Genomic DNA, 19,568 nt, shown 5'->3' with positions numbered 1-19,568 from the left:
AAGGTTTTGACGGGGTTCACTATTTTCGAAAACGCATTTTCTGAAGTTTAGAGTTGCGATATGAAGCAGAAAGTTTAATGAGTCTCCTTGCCGGACTGCAGACTACGGCACAGATAACATTCCCTACAACATCATTCTGTACCATGAACTCCTTGACCTGGCAGTCAAACACGAAGTCGCGACACGCTTCTCAGCACGAATAACAATGCTTTTCATAATACATAGGCCTATAGGAGGTGAATTCCACCGGACTCGGCCGCGGCCGAGCCGCGGCCGAGCCCGGCCCCGCACTGTAAACGGGGTCTGAGGGCTGGTGAGTTCGATGCCTCAGTCCTCCACATCCCAGACACAATGGGGTGAACTATTCTCACTCCCCCACTCACGTTCTCGTCCTCGTCGCATTCCAGCGCTTGCCAATCAACCGAACAGCCAACCGACCACTGGTTGGCTATCTTCCCCGAGGCTCGAAGGAGAGTATACCGCAGTCCGCCATTGCGGTCAATGACATCCAACGGGATCAGATATCGGACTAACTAAACCCAGAAGCGGCAGGTTCCACCGCCATCAATCAGGGTAGCCTCTCCCCCACCACTCAGAACAAAACGGATCTCCTGATTTTGTGCATGCGCAGTGCCAAACCTCAGATAGAAAAAGTATAGGCCTTCTATCGAGATTGCCACAACCATGCAATGTAATGACGACATGCGAGAGTCGCGTCCCTTATCATCCGTTCCAGTACAAGCAGGTGCGAGTGTATAATGATTTTTATTAAACACCTGGGCCAAGATTCAATATCATTCTGGCAGAAAGTGTTCAACGATGATTATACTGTTTACTGTCCCTTCATCATACAACACATATAGTAAGTGCGTAAACTCTTGTTTCCTGTTCTCTCTATCGCACACTACATAAATGAAAATGCTGATCTGCTACAAACTCTGACGTTGGGTTTTATACGTATGAAGTCAATGCGTATTGATTTCATGCAAAGTGAATTGCGGGACAACAATCACACAAACAAAGACATTTGTTTCTTCTTTTTTTTTGCGGATGCGAAAACGAAACGAGAGACACTCGTGAATTATTCTATCTGGAGAGGAAAATCTGAAAGTTTCATCTACCATAATATCTCAAGTTTACGAGGAATATGTTTTCAACTTTTTTTATTCATGCATTTATTCATGCAACTAGCTTTTGTCATCATGAGTGTTTGGATGTTTGTTTTTTTTTAATCTTATAATCTCTCTAGGGTAACTTAAGTCGCAAACATACGTTCGAAAGAAATTTCCAGGATGGCTAGTAACTGATCAGTGGGAATCAGTGGGAATGCTGGGGGATGATTGTTCCAATCCTTGTGGGATTCATTTAAGAGTACATTGTGTATCTATTGTTGTGTGAAAATTATTTGCTTCAGAATGGTCTCATATTCAAGTAGTGTGCAATTTAATGTTTCCAGTTTAGCATGCTTGCACAGTGACGGGGCATTAAACTGCACATTACTTGAATATGAGACCGTTCTCAAGCAAATAATTTTCACACAACAATAGATATTGAATCCCACAAGAATTGGAACAATCATCCCCCAGCATTCCCACTGATTCCCACTGATCAGTTACTAGCCATCCCCTTTAACTCGTCGGGACTAATTTGTGTACACCCTTGACTGACAAGAAAGAATGTCGTTCGGTAGATTTCATTGTCAGTGTGTTTTATGCGACCAGCTCGTGAGAATGCGAGTATTCCGCACAACTCGTCTCAAAATTCAGAATAATATTCCGGAGGCACAGGTGGCCCACCACTGTAATAATACCACCAGGAAGGGTTCATCGACCTGAGATAATCAGGCATTCTTTTAAGATATATCTTTAGAGGTCGAGTAGACTCCTATTTCTATGGATCATTGTTGTCACTTATCTCGGCCAAAGTCAAGTTCGTCCTGTCATAGAAACTGTTCACTATTTTTTCCTTTTTTTTTCTCCAGGGACCCAGTGTTAGTTGTTGGTGATTGTGGTATGCGGCCGTCGCGATCTGAGATAAATCATTAGCTACTAGGGGGATTCTCTCCCGCACGGCAGATTTTCCTATAACAATGCAGGACCAAATTGATGGCTCAACAGGTAGCCCAGTTGGCGAGCCGGGGTCTCCTTCCTAAATTGCCTCTGAACTTCAAGAGCCAAGACGCCCACCCCATATACAGAAGAGATATTAACAAAGCCACGGTCACTGCAGCAAACTTATTGCATAAAATAGCATATCATAGATTCACAAGACATTTACTTTTACACGATTATAACAAAAACGCACTTACTGCGTAATACGATTTTGTTATGACACTTTTCTTTAAAATTTGATTTTTCATCGATTTCATATACGAGAATTCAAGAATTGAATTCATCACACATCCATTATTACTACATTAAGGGTATTTGGAGCTTTAGCTAAACAAAGGGGATACGAGGAGAGCTGAGTACCTCATTGATTAAACACGCGTCATTATTCATCCTTCCGATTCTAAGGGGTCTATGGATGAAATTTGTACATCAGCACTTAGCAGAGTCTGGAGACCTCCTACAGTTCCTTTGAGATTTGCCTCAGGATTTTCGTCTAGAAGGATGGACAAATTAAGTAAAGCAATCACTATTTTATTTTACTTTTAACATACTTTTTTAAAAATAATAATAAATACGCTTCCTGAATTCTTACCCCCCCCCCCCAAAAAAAAAAGATTCGAAAGGTCAATAAAGGTGAGATTCGCCCGACATGGCAACAACTACTGCATGCAAAGTACATTCCAAGCATTGGTGATGCATGGAGTAGGAACCTATAGAATAGCGTGCCACTTCTCAAGTCTTTACATTACAAATAAATCATTGAATTTGAATACTCTAGTAAAAAAAAAAGCCTATTGGGCGAGAAAAAAAAAAGATATAGAGTATATCAATTCTCCGAGTCTCCTATAAATTTAATCATCTGATACACTGGACAGACATTCACTGGGATGCAGTTGCAGAAAGATGCAAGATATTCGACCTAATGTCATTCCATATATGCTGCGAACATGGCTACCACTACCAGTCAAGCCAACAATGCGCTGTAAGCCACAGAGGTGGCAAGAAGTAATCAGAAGCGTTATGAAAGTGACAAAATACAATATACACACACACACACAATCACACAAATAGGCATGTAGTGTTCGCGTATCTTAACATACAACTCACAAGAAAACATAATTAGGTAGATCATTAGATCCTCATTAATGATAATCTGATGATCCTTTTTTTCCACACAAAAATAACAAATAATATGTGAATAAATCTTTTTTATGTCTGTATAGTATTGTACACACCACAGACAGACCGGAAAAGAGAGGAAGAGGGAGAGCGAGATCATGAAATTGTACCAATACTAAAGAACAATATCACTAGAATAATAATAAATCAATGACGTGTATCACATTTGTTAATAAATTTACTGAAGTGAGGCGGAATATCGCCCGATATCTCGCGGTCAATCTTCTAAACGGTGGTGGTGGTGGTGGGGTGGGGGGGGGGGGGCTGTGACTATACCGAGTGTATTTGACAGTCAAGCGTATAGCACACTATAGCGGCCGGTATGTACACAAACCCCCTGCACTAATTATAATTCATCCAATCTCCCTCCCCCTCGCCACGGACTGGCTCTTCCGCCCGCTCTCCAATCATACATTTTGACCCGCCAAGCTCTCGCATTATGGCCCGGCACAGCTGTAATTGCGAGCTATATTATGTGCTACAACATTTCGTTCGATTATGCACGTTCATTTACCGGAGCGCGCGGCTCGGGATTGGCAGATCGGGGAAAATTGCATTTCTGCTCGCGGAACACCTGTGCACAGAAATTGCCTCTGGCCAGCGCAGCTTGGGATGTGGTTTACCGTTGCGAAGATGGCAGCGCGTCCTCGACCGTTTTACACCTACGCATAGGAAACGTCGTATATATGTCAGACGTCTCTTTGTCCTACTAGTCTTCTGACGAACTCGACCCCGTGGCTAGAGCACTGGGCCAAAATTTGACCGTATAAATATAATGTAGGACAGGCTATGTTTTCTTCGAAATAATCACACTATACACGATTGGCAGCGTCAAGGTACAACTAAAATGACTAATTCAAATGTGAAGTACTGTTATGAGCATAAGCCAACGGGATAAAGTGACAAAGCGTGAATGAAAACTACTTTGCATATTCTCACATGGATTCCCTGCTGTGCAGGCTTTTAAGTGAAGTGTACATAATTATTTGAATGACGAGTAAACATATATGAAGTAAATTATACATCTTTCATGCCACGTTAATTATGTACCTATGGTATTAGCATAATATGAAATCACAATGGGTTCGTTAATATTTTTCAATCAAACTTCCGTTTCCGATACAGTACTCATCTGTTACATAACGAAAGTATACTCCCGGTCAAGAAATAAGGTTTAAAAAAGATAATTGAGTTAGGTGTTGACTCATATCTGTGAGATATTTGTACCTCAATAACTATAAATCGAATACCTCCTTATCCATAATGTTACACCATTGGTAAAATCACGAGCTACAAAGAACTCGCTTCCATACCAAAAAATGACACTTTGTCCTCTCAGTTTCATCATAGTATACATTAATAATTACTCCCTAATTTCTTCTGGAAGTCGGTCATAATGCAGCTCAATTGTGAGGTGTGTTCTCGGTGATAAAAAAAAAACAGACAGAAAGAAACACAGACAGACAGACAGGCCGACAGACAGACATAGAGTGACCAATGACAAACATCTGCTACTCTTTGATGGGGTCATGGCTATCAGACATCATCAAGAACAGCAACGAATGTTTGTGATTATAATCTCCTATGATCTGCTCTGTGATGGGAAGTGCCCTGAAGCCTTTATGGGTTCTAGAACATGGAAATATGGGCGGGGGGGGGGGGGGGGGAGGGGGAAAGGGGGTGGGGCGGGATGAGTGAGAGAAAGAGGAAGGAAGAGACTCACACACAGGAGAGGGTAGGAAACGTATTACGTGTTCTTACTCCACCTGCTCCGGCGTGATAGATCCAATCACTGTGATCGTAGCTGCCCAAACTCTGCAACCCACACAACCATACAAGGCTCCTTCATTAGCTCGTGTGAATGATTTTTCTTTAATTTGACATGTGCATTATTAGCCCGAGTTATCAGCCGCGTGTGAAGACAGCAACCAACGACGAAATAATCAGCTCTGAAACACAATAGCACAATCAATGTGGTTACAAACTGAAATCTGAACTCGTATCAACACCACCAATTTATAGTTATTCGTCTGGGGCATTAACCATCTTTAGTCTTGGTGCACGTGACGTCAGAAGGCTACCACAATCTCATACAAGTGTATAATACACTGCCACACAACTGGGTTAATCAAGAAGGTTTTTATCAATTCGCGCGAATAGAAGGGGGAATATTCGTGTCTCGAAATGACAATTTTGAAACTCCATTAATGTTCGATCATCTCCAGAGAGCAGGACAACGGAGTGAATCAAGCACATTTCGGGTAGCAAAACTGACAGGATAATTACCCGGTAAGACAGCGGACCACGCGTCCATAGAGACAGCAGTGTCGGGCTATGCAATTTCCTGTTTGTTCTCCCGTTCTTTCCGACGTCGGTCGAAATCGTGACATCAAACTTGACGTTAGTCTCAGGATTCTAGACCCCCCAGGTTATTTGCCCTTCGTCGACTAAAAATTTGCACATAAAAATACACCCTCCGTCACTCACTTAGAAAATTCGACATCTTTCCCAAAGTATAAAGCAACTGCATTGAGTATGGCTAAATCAATATCAGGTATATGTTTTGCGATGAATTTTTGGCTACTATATTCCCGAACAAAGGGGTAAAAGGGGAGGGAAAGAGCATTATCGGCTTTAAAGCGTTCAATTCAGTCGCCCACAAGGCAAGTAATAGACTTCAAAACTTTCCAGACTTTCCAGTGGCTCTCCGGTCGCAAGACAGATTCGGAAATCGCACACGTCTTCCAAAAAAGTGAGATGGGAGGAAAATAATATGGTGGGGGTGGGGTGGGGGAGAGACATGCTCCATCATTACAGATCATTGCAGATGGTGAGCAGCGTCAGAATCGCCCTAACTCCGCCTCAGGAAAAATTATAATTCTATCGTGTGGGACCACACTCTCGCATGTATGTGACGCCGTCACCTGTTCAGATATGCATCATTTGACGTCGGCGCTTTCTTGGGGATCGGAAGTGAGATGGCTGATGTCGCTCTGGCAGTGTGTGCTGTAATGGCGATGGTCTGAATGCCAAAAATGAATATGGCGGTAATAAGAAATCTCCAGGCCTTTGGAAAATGGCGCCAATGGCTCTCAGACCCATGCAAAACAGACGACAATCAACACTGCGAGGGGCAGAAAGTGTTATCACGGTCCTGTGATCTTTAATATACACAATTTGTTTTACTTCATTGCCTGAAATTATCTTTATATATCTTTCTCTATGTATCTACCATCCATCGATATACGTATCTCTCCATGCATCTTTCCATCCGTGCATCTACTTTTCTACCTGAAAATAACTGCTTACTATTAATACTAACGATTTTTCGTTTTCTGTTTTCCGTTTTTGCCCGTTCTTCATATTACGTAGCCTTACAGATACTGTACCAAAGCAGGTGCACTTAAGATGTATACTCGGGAATTCTTAGGCTTCGACATAAGTATCTGTTAACAGTGAGTACACAATCTTGTTGACAGAAAAAAAGTCGTATTTCCTCTTTCATCATCCTTATCTTACTTCCCATCATCTCACCACTGCCGTCTATCTTCGCTGCAGTTTCACACTTACCCATATATGCTCGAGCAAAATATGTGCTCTCTCAGAGTAAATTGTATAATACCTATACATGTACGTGTATGTCGAATTCTACAGGATTTACATAGCGACTGGAAATGAGACTAGCAGGCTGCCAGCTGTGAATTGACGGTGTCAGTTTCTGCACAGGAACATGCGAATAATTTGCATGTGTGCAATGGATGTTAATGTGCACCCACAATGATCAACTCAGATTAGTTCCAAACTCGAATGGAGTAAAAGAGAAGTCAAATTAGTGAATTCACTGGCAAAGCTGGAATATAAGGGGGAAAAATCTCAATAAGTCGTCCCATCTGATTTTCGTCAACAGCAGATATGCAATTTCGTGAATGCACATGCTTTTCGCAAATTTACACGGAATTTCTCCCGATGATGTAACAACTTCATCACGACTGATAGTAATTGTGATTACAGTAAAAAGAAAACAGTCATCATATTCAAAATCGAAGATGATATGGATGTCGATGGAAAAACAAGGAGAAAATCACATGTATACAATGTATTATTGACTGCATTAAAATCTTGAGCAATCGACTGCAGAGCGCAGTGGAATGGAATGTCTCCTCCACGCGCGATCTCAATAATCCGGGCACGATGGCCCTTCATTTCACTTGTCACGATGCCAACTGATCTTGACCTTTGACCTCGAAGATTTTAATAGTTACGTAATCATTTTAGCGCATAGGAAGTATTTCCCAATTCTTATAAGAATATCCAGCTACTAAAAGTAATTAGTCTGAACCTTTTCACTGAGTTTATATTTCTGTCTTTATCAATCGAAGATTCCAAACTGAAGTCGTGGCTAGAAAAGAAGAGTTAAGCCAAAGTTTAACACTTCAAACATACAGCTTACGATAGTCTCGCCTTCTGCATTCATCACATTATTGTTATTTTATCAAACAAGATTTTCATATCGAATATCTGCTGTCACTGTATAATTTGTTTATCATTCATTTTGTCATCACATTGCAATTGCTTACATTTATTTTGCAATACAGATGCAGAAAAGTATCTGCAAAGTAGCAAACGAGCAATCAAGAACGGCCCTATAGCATGAAAAATCGACTATGAAATTGAAATTTGATTTCTGACATACTTTGACAGAGTTTTGAACGCTATTTCGTGTGATGTAACATCATCAATGTGCGATGTTTCGAGCGCCCAGGCCTTAGTGCCCTTCTGCCGGGCATGTGACGCAGTGTCCTTTCTATCTTGGCCTTTGAAGTTACATTTTCATCTTAATAACTATCTCCCGCATTCCTATCCATAGAAATGAATCATATCACAGTTAAAGTTATAACTAGAACATGACCTTGTATTCTGAGACCATTCATTTATAGTGGTAAACAGTCCAATTACTCTTCATGAGGCACACCGTCTATATCATTTTTCTCTACTCGTATAAACGAAATCTGGGGAGCAGAGACGGACGGATGGACGGACAGGTAATCCAGAAAAGCAATGCCTTCAGTACCCTTGTATAGGTGGTGCAGGAAACAAAAATAATTTGCATTTATCAGTATATTAAAAAAAAAACTTTTACCATCCCTTTATTTTGTATATCTTTCGATTATCACATCCGTGCTCATGCACCCAAATATAACTTGAATTCGGATTAGTTCGCTTGTTCCCTGCAGCAGTAAGACAGTAGGCTTCCTTCCCTCCGAGGAAAAGGAGGACTCTTTCGTAATAATCACCCTCATCGTCTATCACCTTCCACATCTCGATATCTCAGCCGTATCTTTCCATCTCCGCCGTCACCCTCGCGGTTGTCGCTTGGCGCGCCCTTAATTCACTATTCCCCAGACCATCACCACCGTCGGCTCGCAAACCCTTCTGCTGGCTTGGGCCCACTTCCCAGCTGCCACTCGCTCGTGACATTCAACCGTGGCTGATGAACCATACGCACATGGGGGCCACTGCGTAGGGAAAGAGGTAGTGGTGGAGGGGGGAAACGGAGAAGGAGGAGGAGGAGGAGGAGGAGGAGGAGAGGAGATGGAGAGGAGGACTTGAGAGATGATGGCACAGGTAATGATGTCTGGGTGGTGTAGTGATGGTGGTGGAAGTGATGACAAGCGGAAGAACACGTACATCAGTCGTGTATCGGACTGCGTGATCTCACGTACTCCTACTTGCAACGGCAGGTACTGGTTGCTTGATCTTCTTCACACTCAATAACAGCAATACAACCTTTGACGTCGTGTCCAACTTCCGCTCGAGGACCAATGACAACCATGCACAACAACTTCAACTTCAACTCAAAACAGACCACTTACGTGCTCACTTGAAAGATGAGTAATGAGATATGACAATGCTTATGCTGATGAAATAAGTATATAGCAACTCTATCGACGTCCCATCCCAGACTATCAAGAGTCTGCTGAACACAGGCCGAGCACAATACTATATGAGTATACGGAACCTTCTTTCTTGCTTTCTGCATACATGTAGCTGCTCTCGTCAAAAGTAAGAATGCAGTGATTTGATTACTGACTGTATACATGATGCATCCATGCAGAAAGCAACCAAAACTGATGGAAAAAAGAACAGTGATGGGGATTTGGAAAGCTATAATCCCCTCTTTTGTACACACGTACAATGTTTTGAAAAGAAAAAATAATGAAAATGGCACTTGGCATCAGAGTGAGGTGCACTAAAGCTCTCTATAGGTTTAGGTTATCAATGGAGCTCGTTCCATAGTTTATCCATGGAGCTAGTAGCGTTATATCTGATGAAAGTTCTGAACTGCTAGTTTCAAAATTGAACCGTTGTGTTTCCGGTCCCATGCGCCTTTGAGCATTTTGTGTAAGGCACTTACAAGTGTTGATTGTGATGCTGCTGATGATGATGTTAACGATTGTGATTTATACTTTTTCCCCGAGGAAGTAAAAGTAGTAATAGAATGATATTATAATCGTTACTATAATCATTGTCATAATCGTCCTCATTATTATCAGACTCTCATCACGGAATACATTAATGAGAAAATCATAACGACATTGGACAAACAAAAACACCGGGAAGCCGACACTTCTCTTTTCCATCATGTTTCATCAATGCAGTCAAGATTTAGAGGAAATCCAATCCAAATATAAGTTAGTCTGATAAGAAAGAGTAAAATATAACGAGTTCAACGGTATAAATTTGATCGAAATTGGATGAAAAATAAGGAAGTTATGACGTTTTGAAGTGTTGCTAATTTGGGAGGAAACAGTTCTTGAACAGTCAATATGAATATGCAAATGGCAAAGTGAGCATGTCATTCCCTCACAACTTACCAAATAGTTTGTACATAAAATGTTGAAATTTCCAGTTTTTAATTCAAACGCAATTATGCCCGAGGCTCAAATCCTCATATATCTAACTGGTCACTATTCTGAAGCAATTCAACCAAGAATGCTTCAGACTTCAATAACAGAAACACTGAATTTCGTCATTTACTTTTTTACACGATCAATGCAAAATTGTGAGGGTATGACAGGCTAGCTCAGCCATTTGCATATTCATATCCACTGTACAAGAACTTTTTTGCAGAAATTAGCAAAACTTCAAAATGTCATAACTTCCTTATTTTTCTTCCAATTTCAGTCTCATTTTTACCATTGAACTTGTAAAAAATTTTACTTTTTTTTATCAGCAAAACTTATACTTGGACTGCATTTCCTCTTTAAGGTCAGATTGGCTGGATGTGACAGGCACGGAAATTTATCCGTCTATATCGAAGGGGGCTACCAGGAAACACCAAGAAGGAAGAAAGGTGTCTAACACTCAACACGACAATAATCGAGGGGGTGTAATAATCTCCTCGTTCGGGCCTCTCATGTGTACTATATAGAAAGCGACATATTTTGTTTGATCATCAGTATCAGCAGTATGATTGCATGCACTTTTGTCAGGATGTTCAAGTTAGGAGGATATCCTAGAGTCTCCACACTATACTTCATAACGTTTTTGTTTGCCGACTGGTTTGTTTGTTTTTGCTTGATCATATTATGAGGAGAAACTTCTCGAAGTTATTTGAAGGTGGACAGATAGTGGATATCGTTTTCCTTTAATCTCTACACAATCTATACACAATTCAGTCATTACTGTGATGTTAACATTTGTGTTCCATCATTCTTCAGATACCGTAGGCATAACAGTTCGTCCTAACACCGTGGCATCAAATGAAAACTTTATTGTGGAAACAAATCTACCGCAAGATTATCTGATTAGATTTCAGCGACTATTTGAGCTAGCCGTGGATGACCCTCAACTGAGTCCATGCAGGGAGGTGGGAAATCCCCCCCCCCCCCCCCCCGCCCCACCTGTGTAAGAAAATGGCTGTACGGGCAATCCCCTCTTTCTTCATACTGTATTTGCAAATTGTATTATCTTATCTGAAGACGGAAATAAAAACAAGAAACAACAACAACAACCTCACTGGTTCCTTGCAAAGCATGCACCATGATTTGGACAAGAAAATACATGTAGGCCTAATGCATGACTGGAAGTCACACGAGATCACGCAACTTTGCGTTGTTGACGGAAGGCACTTGAGGACACCTGGCCGAGTGTGAGGGGGTGACGAAAAGACGATGATGGGAGAACGTGTAGAGTGATACCACTAAATTACATCTGTAATGCAGCCCTTTGCAAACAATGACGACACGGCAGCGGTCAGTCCTCCAACGGCAATTTGCGAGTCACATCAATGTGCCTTGTTAGAGTGGTTCCATTCCGGTGTTGATTTTGAATTGGGGGCCAGCGACAATAGGGAAGAGTGTGATGTGACACTGCATCACAGGCAATGGAAGTGATGACGAAGACGGCGAGATGATATTGAAATCAAACTTGACTTTGACATGCACTTATATTAGAATAATTGGAGGTAACTCCTTCCCATCGTAACTTGTATTACGCTTGTAAACCAAAATAACATAGGGCCTATAAAGTATTCCAAGTACTCTAATTCTCTTGCAATGACAAAATATGTAATGTCCACTTACGGTTACATAATCGCATGGACAAAGCGAATTTGTGAAAATGATTATGATGTATTGAGTACTGTTTTTTACATGTTCACACTATATCGATGTAAACTACGCGCAGTTTAACTGTCTAGCGAAGATACGTGCATGATTAAATGCCTCTGGCATCATTCGGGTCGGAACCATGATAACATCATAGTTACAGCGACCATTATGGAATTAGATTGAATTGAATATGGGGACAAATAAAATGAACAAAACCAGTAACAGGAACCCAACGCTTTGAGGAACGGATCGTCATTAGTATAGTAGTCTCTCTGCCAGACAAACGGCAAACGCAAAATATACTGTACATGGGGTGAAACATCATTATGAGAGAGATGTCCGTAAAGCAAACATCTTATACATTGTGTTGTAGAATCGACTTGATGGAAATTCAAAATTTCTAACAACCAAGATCCCCTCAGAATTTAGAGGTTTACTGCACACCATTTGATTTTGGCTGAGGCGACGATGTCACAACTTGTCAGAGTGATATTTAGAACACACATTCGAAGGCAGCCAGTCTCCTAAATCTGTTGCTCATCTTCTGTTCGAATTTTGGACATTTTCTTGTGTCGGCTCCATGTAATGTTTGGGGTGGGGTGGTCGGTAATTCGATACTGAAGATGTGACAAGACCAGCTAAGGTCTCTTTTCCACTTTCCATCTCTCTGATGACACTTGGGGAGGACTTATCACTCAACCTTCTGACGAGACCTCCTGACTCGTCTATAGTATCTCCTTGGTTTATAAGACGCCGTGAACTTCTTCGAGTGAAGGTTTTGATCGGGATATTGTGGGGGGGGGGGGGACGGCAAGACGGGGATGAGTGAGCAAGGAAGTGGCGCCAATTGCTTGCGCGTTTTGGAGTCGATCATAAACTTCAGCCATCAGCTCTTGTCTAAAGTCCTATGTTCAGGATCTTCTTCCAATAGTCTATAAATGATATTGCCCTATCGAATGTTGACAGATCTATACGCGATGACTGTCATACTTATTAGGATGTTAATTTGTTTGACATGCCCGTTGAATAGGCAACATCGCGCTAGTCAGACCTGAACGGAAATCAGACAATGGACATGCGGAACAATTATTCTCGAGTTAACGGACGACTCATTATCAAAAATCACGTCCAACGGTAAATCATTCTGTAATACTTGGAGTTAGCGTAACAAGTTTAATAACAATAATAATAATAATAATAATAATAATAATAATAATAGTAATAATAATAATAATAATAATAATAATAATAATAATAATAATAATAATAATAATTAACGTTATAAGGTCTTATTTACCCAGGGTAGCCTCTTCAGTGTTGCCACTGCTCTACCAGAGGGCCCTGTCATTATTATTACCCTAGCATTGCCAGGTACCCATTTATACGCCAGGGTCGAGAGGGACATGGTGGGCAAAACATCTTGTCCAAGGACGTCAGCACTGGGCGGGATTCGAACTCGGGTCCTCCGATCGGGAGTCGAGAGTCTTATCCACTATGCCACAGCGCCCCAAGTACATCTGGATACGTAATGTTTTCGTTGTTCTGATGAGAGAGGGTTCATCGAAAGTATAGATTTAATTCAATTTACAATGCGTAATAATCGATGGCGATAACATATCTGTATACGACGAAATTGCTCGTGACGAAAGGAAGTGCGGTGAGCGGAGTTGAAGGAGTAGTGTCTGCTAATTTCCGAAGTTACGGCCCAGGACGAAACGCGAAACGAGATGTTCAAGTAGCTGGTCAACACGGCAAACAGCTGTGAAGTGGCAGAGAGGCAGAAAGAAGAAGAATAGTCGCTCGCTCTCAGCAAGTGACAACACTTTTCCCTCCCTTCTATCTCTCCTCCCCCCCCCCCTCTCTCTCTCTCACACACTCTCTCTCTCTCGTCTCTCTCATTTTTCCTTCTGTATCTCGGCCGCGATGCATCCAAAGGCGTTGTCTCCACGCGCTTGCTCTATGGCCTGCCTCCAGCTTTTTGCGGTGGACAGCATTGATGAAGGGGGTGGGGTGGGAAGTGTAATCATTATGTTTCATTTCACTCCGCTTCATACAGGCGTGTTGCACACATTCGGCTAGTGCGACAAAGGGCCAAGAAGGCACATTCATCTCAAAATGAATTTATTTCAAGTCTGCATTGACTCAATTATCAACGATAGTTATCGAAATTTAAATCATCACGACGTTGGAACGCGATGGACAGTCACTATAATTATGGAGTACATATGCCCAAACATGAAGCATTCTAAAAAAAAAAAAACCCAACAACATATCGCTATGCATGCCATTATGTATTGAAACCAAGACCCCGATTGTATGGCAAAATCACGCTGTTTGTGGGTGAATATTCAGACTCCATCATCCCCCACTAAAACACGGTGTGTGTGTGTGTGGGGGGGGGGGGGGCGGGGGTATTATTCATCACATAGATTGCCTTTCACCAACGATCATTTGACATACAATATTTCTTTTCTCTCATTTCATTACAACAGTGTCTATAAAAACATTTCCTGTGGTCTTCTTGCCGTGCTTTTTTTTTTCTGAAATACCCTATTAAAATAAGTTGTGTTGAGTGATATCTTTGGCGATTACTTAATGTGAAATGAGGAGGAAATTTGCAGTTGCCCTTTCTAATTAATGAATAGTTTGTCTGCGCATTCGCTGAGAGGTCATAAACTTGCTCGAGTATACTACATGGCCTCATTCGAAAGATTAAGGTTAAAAATTCTCGCCAGAATAGCATTGTATTAGCAACTTCTTGTGGCAGCAGCCAATCAGGAAGTTGGATTCTTGTAACTGGAATAACACTTGACATTGCAGCAAGAGTTGCTTGTACACTTGTCATATAGCAACTGTCTGCAGAATATAGTTCCGGTAGAACTAGAAGAAGACGTCGACGACGAGGCCGACGATGAAGAAGGAAACAAGACGAAGAAGAAAAAAGAAAAAGAAGATGGTGAAAAGGAGAAGAGGGAGGAGAAGAGGAAAAGAAGACACAGAAGAAGAAGAAGGAAAATAAGAAGATTTTCGAGTGTCTTGACCAAACCGATCTACATCCAAACAATCTGGTCACTGAGCGGTTTCACCCACGCACTGTACAAGTCTCAAATGACCAGATGTGAAATCTACACGATGAAGTCACGAGCGACGACAAAAGCAGCTATCTCGCAAACACTTTGGTTTCCCTTTTACAACTATGTACATCAGAGGCATCGAACTGTAATGACTCCACCATTACAACTGATGAAAAGGGTGAACAGATCCATACACTCACTACCTAAAATGATCACCAAAATACCAACTGATACGCATTTGCGATCATTAGAATATCAGCGAGGAAAACATGAATGTAATTATTGTCGATTGTTGTGATATCATTGACGATTCCACAATATGGTGCTTCCCTAGAGGGGAAAAATATCAATAAAAGGTGCGGATTCAACAGTGAACATGGTTTCTTTGGTATACATGTATGAGTGCACAAAAACTGGTGTCAAATTCTGGAATCGAGAATTACAGTGTTGTCATCAGGCTGAAATGAAGGAGAACAAACAGTAAAAAATTACCCATTTTTTACGTTATGTAGCCAAATGTTCATGTGTTTATGTGTCTTTAACTACGGTGTGCTAGTGCAAAGACATAGTCAACATTGCAGCAAAAGGATCATGTATTATGTATGCTTATCGCTTATTTACTTCCATGCCCAAGATCATTATCTTTTTAGGAATGCCCACCTGCTGACTTGGGCTACGTGAACATAAAATCATATTTGTGGTTGCATAATTGTGTGCAACAGGTGTGCCCTTTGACCGTTTGCTCCTATTGTTCGGGAGTGGAATGAAAAGACGTTGATCACTCGCGCAAGGTCTTTTCCCCGTCTGCCCAGATGTCCGTAAGAGCGTTATTAGCCTTTCATCAAGATCCTTTTCCTGTTTATTTACCGATCACCCATTTTATCACCATAGATATCTAATCTCTTGTGGGATATTGACATCGGTCGAGGATACCCTTATGGCTTACTCTGTGACTTTTCACTGATAATGTCAGGTATTATTTGGTAAATTTTCTGCTCACAGCGGAATGATCAAGATATATCAAAATATGCAATAAATACACTCAGCAAGCCAAAAAGGAATACTGTCAGCAATTCATCGAATTCACGGATCACGTGTAAATGTAACACCTGTTCGCCAATCATATTCCATAGACTTTCATACGTGAAGTCGTGACGAATCCCGCCAGTGCCAAGTATGTTTTCCTCACTGTTTTCTTCATTCATTGGTGATATGTATGGCGGGACTGGTGAACATAATCTATTTCAGTTCATTCCAACGAGCAAGGTGGTGACTTGGTTTCTTTTGGTACACATCCCATATCATTCAAATTTGCATAGCACTATTTCAGTATCTAATGCGTGGTTTGCTCACATAAGTTGCCCTTAACAACCACAAAGCTCGCCAAAGGCTTGCCCTTCCCAGCAAGAACGAAGTGACTTCCCGCTTTGGGGAGGAGCAGGTGAATAAATGGTTCGTTACGAGGCTGTAGTAAAAGAAACATTTATGGATTGTTAGGTGAACGCGTTCAAAACTCATAGCGGGATCAAAATGAAGTTCATTCACTTACAACAATTACTTACACAATGATATCAATTGTCAGCATAACTTGCGTGTTTCTGTGATATTAATGTGACTATTCAAACAAAAGACATGGCGAGGGAACATGCAAGCTATGTTGAGTCGAGGGAAAGGTGCATTCCAATGTCTTTTGTTAAACAATTCAGTACTTTAGCAATGATTGACAGATGAGGTCATCTGAGGAATATTGGTTTGGAAGGATTTTTTGTGGGCGTTCCCAAGTAATCTGAAGAAAAATAGAAGAAAAAAAATCGTTAAAAATATGTGGAATGTTTCTACATATTCGTTTTACCGCAAAGGTGATGTTGAGGGTATCATGAATTAACACAAATCAACATGCATTTGGATTTCAGACTTCACATCACGTTCACACGCCATGTAAGAATTAAATCTTTTAAAAAAAATGTTAGAGGAAGGGCAATCCCGTGAAGCGTTTCAAACTCTTCAAGGTTTTGGATTTGTTTCTCTATTCACTGACGTAAATGCAGGTATGTCAACACATTCAAATTCATGAAATTCTACCGTCGAGATGTATTCATTGCAACTGATTGACAAATTGTCTTACATCGACGTAAATAAGCACTGAATTGATCAGTGTTTTAGTAGTAGCCATGATAAAAAATCATGGGCGTACATACTCGAGTAGGATTCGAACCTACGACCTCCTGATCACCGGACAGGCAGGTTCGAATCCTACTCGAGTATTTACGCCCATGATTTTTTATCATGGCTACTACTAAAACACTGATCAATTCAGTGCTTATTTACGTCGATGTAAGGCAATTTGTCAATCAGTTGCAATGAAAACATCTCGACGGAAGAATTTCATGAATTTGAATAATTACGCAGTACCCGCTGCATGCTATAAAGATTAGAACCAACACTTGCTGTCGGGCGAAAGCTCAGTGGTCTAGTGGAGATGACGCCTGTTTGGTGATCAGGAGGTCGTAGGTTCGAATCCTACTCGAGTATGTACGCCCATGATTTTTTTTTTATCATGGCTACTACTAAAACACTGATCAAATCAGTGCTTTAATTTACGTTCATGTAAGGCAATTTGTCAATCAGTTGCAATGTCAATACATTATTGTACAGGTATAACAATACTGATGTGATAGGAATATTTAGGAGATAGTAAATCCCTAAATTTACCTCTCTCTGTCCTTATCACGTACAGACTTGCATTGTTATCGCACTCATTACAAGTTACATTCTTAAATTGTTCACAAGATGGAAACCACTGATTTCACAAGCGTTCAAAAATCATCGTGTAAAATGGAATTCAAAGATGAGGATAATAGCGAATATTGATTATTCAACCAACCTTTCGTCTTTTTGATCTCCCTTCCGCCTGTAGCGTGTGGGTGCAGAGGTCAACGCAGTCCTCGAAGCTCATCGCCTGTTGCTGGTCGTCGGAGCTGTAATCGAGGTCGGCCAGTTTGGCCAGGGCTAGGATGTAGCTGCATGCGATCCTGAGAATCGCGAGCTTGGACAGTTTCTGGTTGTGGGAGTACGATGGGACCGCCCGCCGGAGTCCTTCGAAAGCCGCGCTTATGGTATGCACTCGGTTGCGTTCTCGGGCGTTTGCCACGATCCGACGCGACCGACTAAGATTTTTGTACGATCTCTGCTGCTTTTTTGACGCTTTCGATGACGGGGACGTAGATGAGGACGACGATGTCGATGTCGATGGAGAAGTCTTTCCGTTCTTTGAATCGCAGTGGAGATCGGGACTGCTAGAAGGACAATCGGGATCGAGAGCGAGTTTTTGGTTGTGCCCGATGGCGAATCGGGGTTGGCCATGATGGAGGAAATCTGGGTCGTTGATGTAAGAACTTGACTCACGATCCTCCGCGTCGTAGTCCGGCGTAAACTTCAAGCGATAGTCTCTTTCCAAAGCCATCAAATTACTCTGGCTTTGCAATTCACCCGATAAGGTCTTGAAAGAATGTGCTGGCTGTTGTTTCTCCGAACGATTTCCGGAATCATGCAAGTCCCTGGCATCATTGACGAAGTCACGTTGCACGGCTAATGATTGAGGACGGGGCCTGATGACAGACGGAATTGCTAAAACAACACGATTATTACCACGCTTTTTCTTACCAACGCTTAAATCTTCGGGTTGACATGTAACATCATCGAGTTGGTCCTGCCCATGATTGTTGTCCATATCAACTTTGCTATGTATACTCTTGATCGGCGAATGGCTACTACGAGGTGAAGATTCTCGTGTTGTCCTGCCTGAACAATCCAGAGCGATTGATTCACTCTTTAATTTACTCCTTACAAAGACCTCGTCGTCGATTTGATTATGTTCCCTGTAACCGTCGGTATCTACATTAACATCACCCTCATCGGCGTCATCATCATCCTCATCATCCATGGCGTCGGCACTGATGTCGACATTATCTTCATCCATCCTCACCACATTCAATATTTCACTGTCAAGTCGTCGGGGATCGCTCTGTTTTCGTCTGCTCCTTCTGCAGGTGGAACCCCCTGCCACCGACCCCGCCCCTTCTCCACTGTTCGTTCGATTGGTAGGCGAGGATTCCTGGTCACCATTGCCGGAACAAGTTTTTCCGACGTTCTCTGGACGCGGACCTCCACCTCCTTCGCCATCGCTAGCACTGTCTGAGTGTGCCATCATCACGAGAACAACTTCCTGACCTTAATAAGGAGAAATCGATTGACGGATACTCGTACATCCGAATGATTTAAGGGATAATCCGTATTTGGAGCAGACCGCTAAAAAAGTACCTGGCTTCGCAAGCGGCTTCAGAGGTCCTGAGCTCACATCTCTCTTGTGAAGCACTGATTGCTGGTTACGTGCAGCATTCTCGAGTGCCGAGAAGCCAACTTACGGCGTCTCGCTCGTAAGCAGGTCGACTTGCGGTGTGTTCTTATCACCTTTACAATGAGTAAACTGATCGTTGTAAGAAAGCTGAACAAATAACATTTGGTGCGGCGCAGAAAGAAAAGGGGGTCGAGAAAGCCTACACACAGCGAAGCCAAACACACATACACACAGA

The 19,568-nt window shown here is 41.8% G+C and overlaps 1 protein-coding gene across 1 annotated transcript in view; it reads right to left on the bottom strand.

Annotated features, from left to right (window-relative positions):
- LOC140241869 (uncharacterized) overlaps nucleotides 1–19,558 on the bottom strand; it is a 32,098-nt gene extending 12,540 nt beyond the window's left edge. Inside the window, exon 1 of the mRNA XM_072321623.1 lies at nucleotides 17,861–19,558. Within this exon, the coding sequence (XP_072177724.1) occupies nucleotides 17,861–19,186 (1,326 nt within the window). The 5' untranslated portion in view covers nucleotides 19,187–19,558. The remainder of the gene's footprint in view (nucleotides 1–17,860) is intronic.
- Between the last annotated feature and the right edge of the window lie 10 nt (nucleotides 19,559–19,568).

The sequence above is a fragment of the Diadema setosum genome, chromosome 18 (assembly GCF_964275005.1).
Source record: "Diadema setosum chromosome 18, eeDiaSeto1, whole genome shotgun sequence".
Classification (NCBI taxonomy): Eukaryota; Metazoa; Echinodermata; class Echinoidea; order Diadematoida; family Diadematidae; genus Diadema; species Diadema setosum.
The sequence above is the reverse complement of the archived record's forward strand: the minus strand, read 5'-3'. Positions and strand labels throughout refer to the sequence as shown.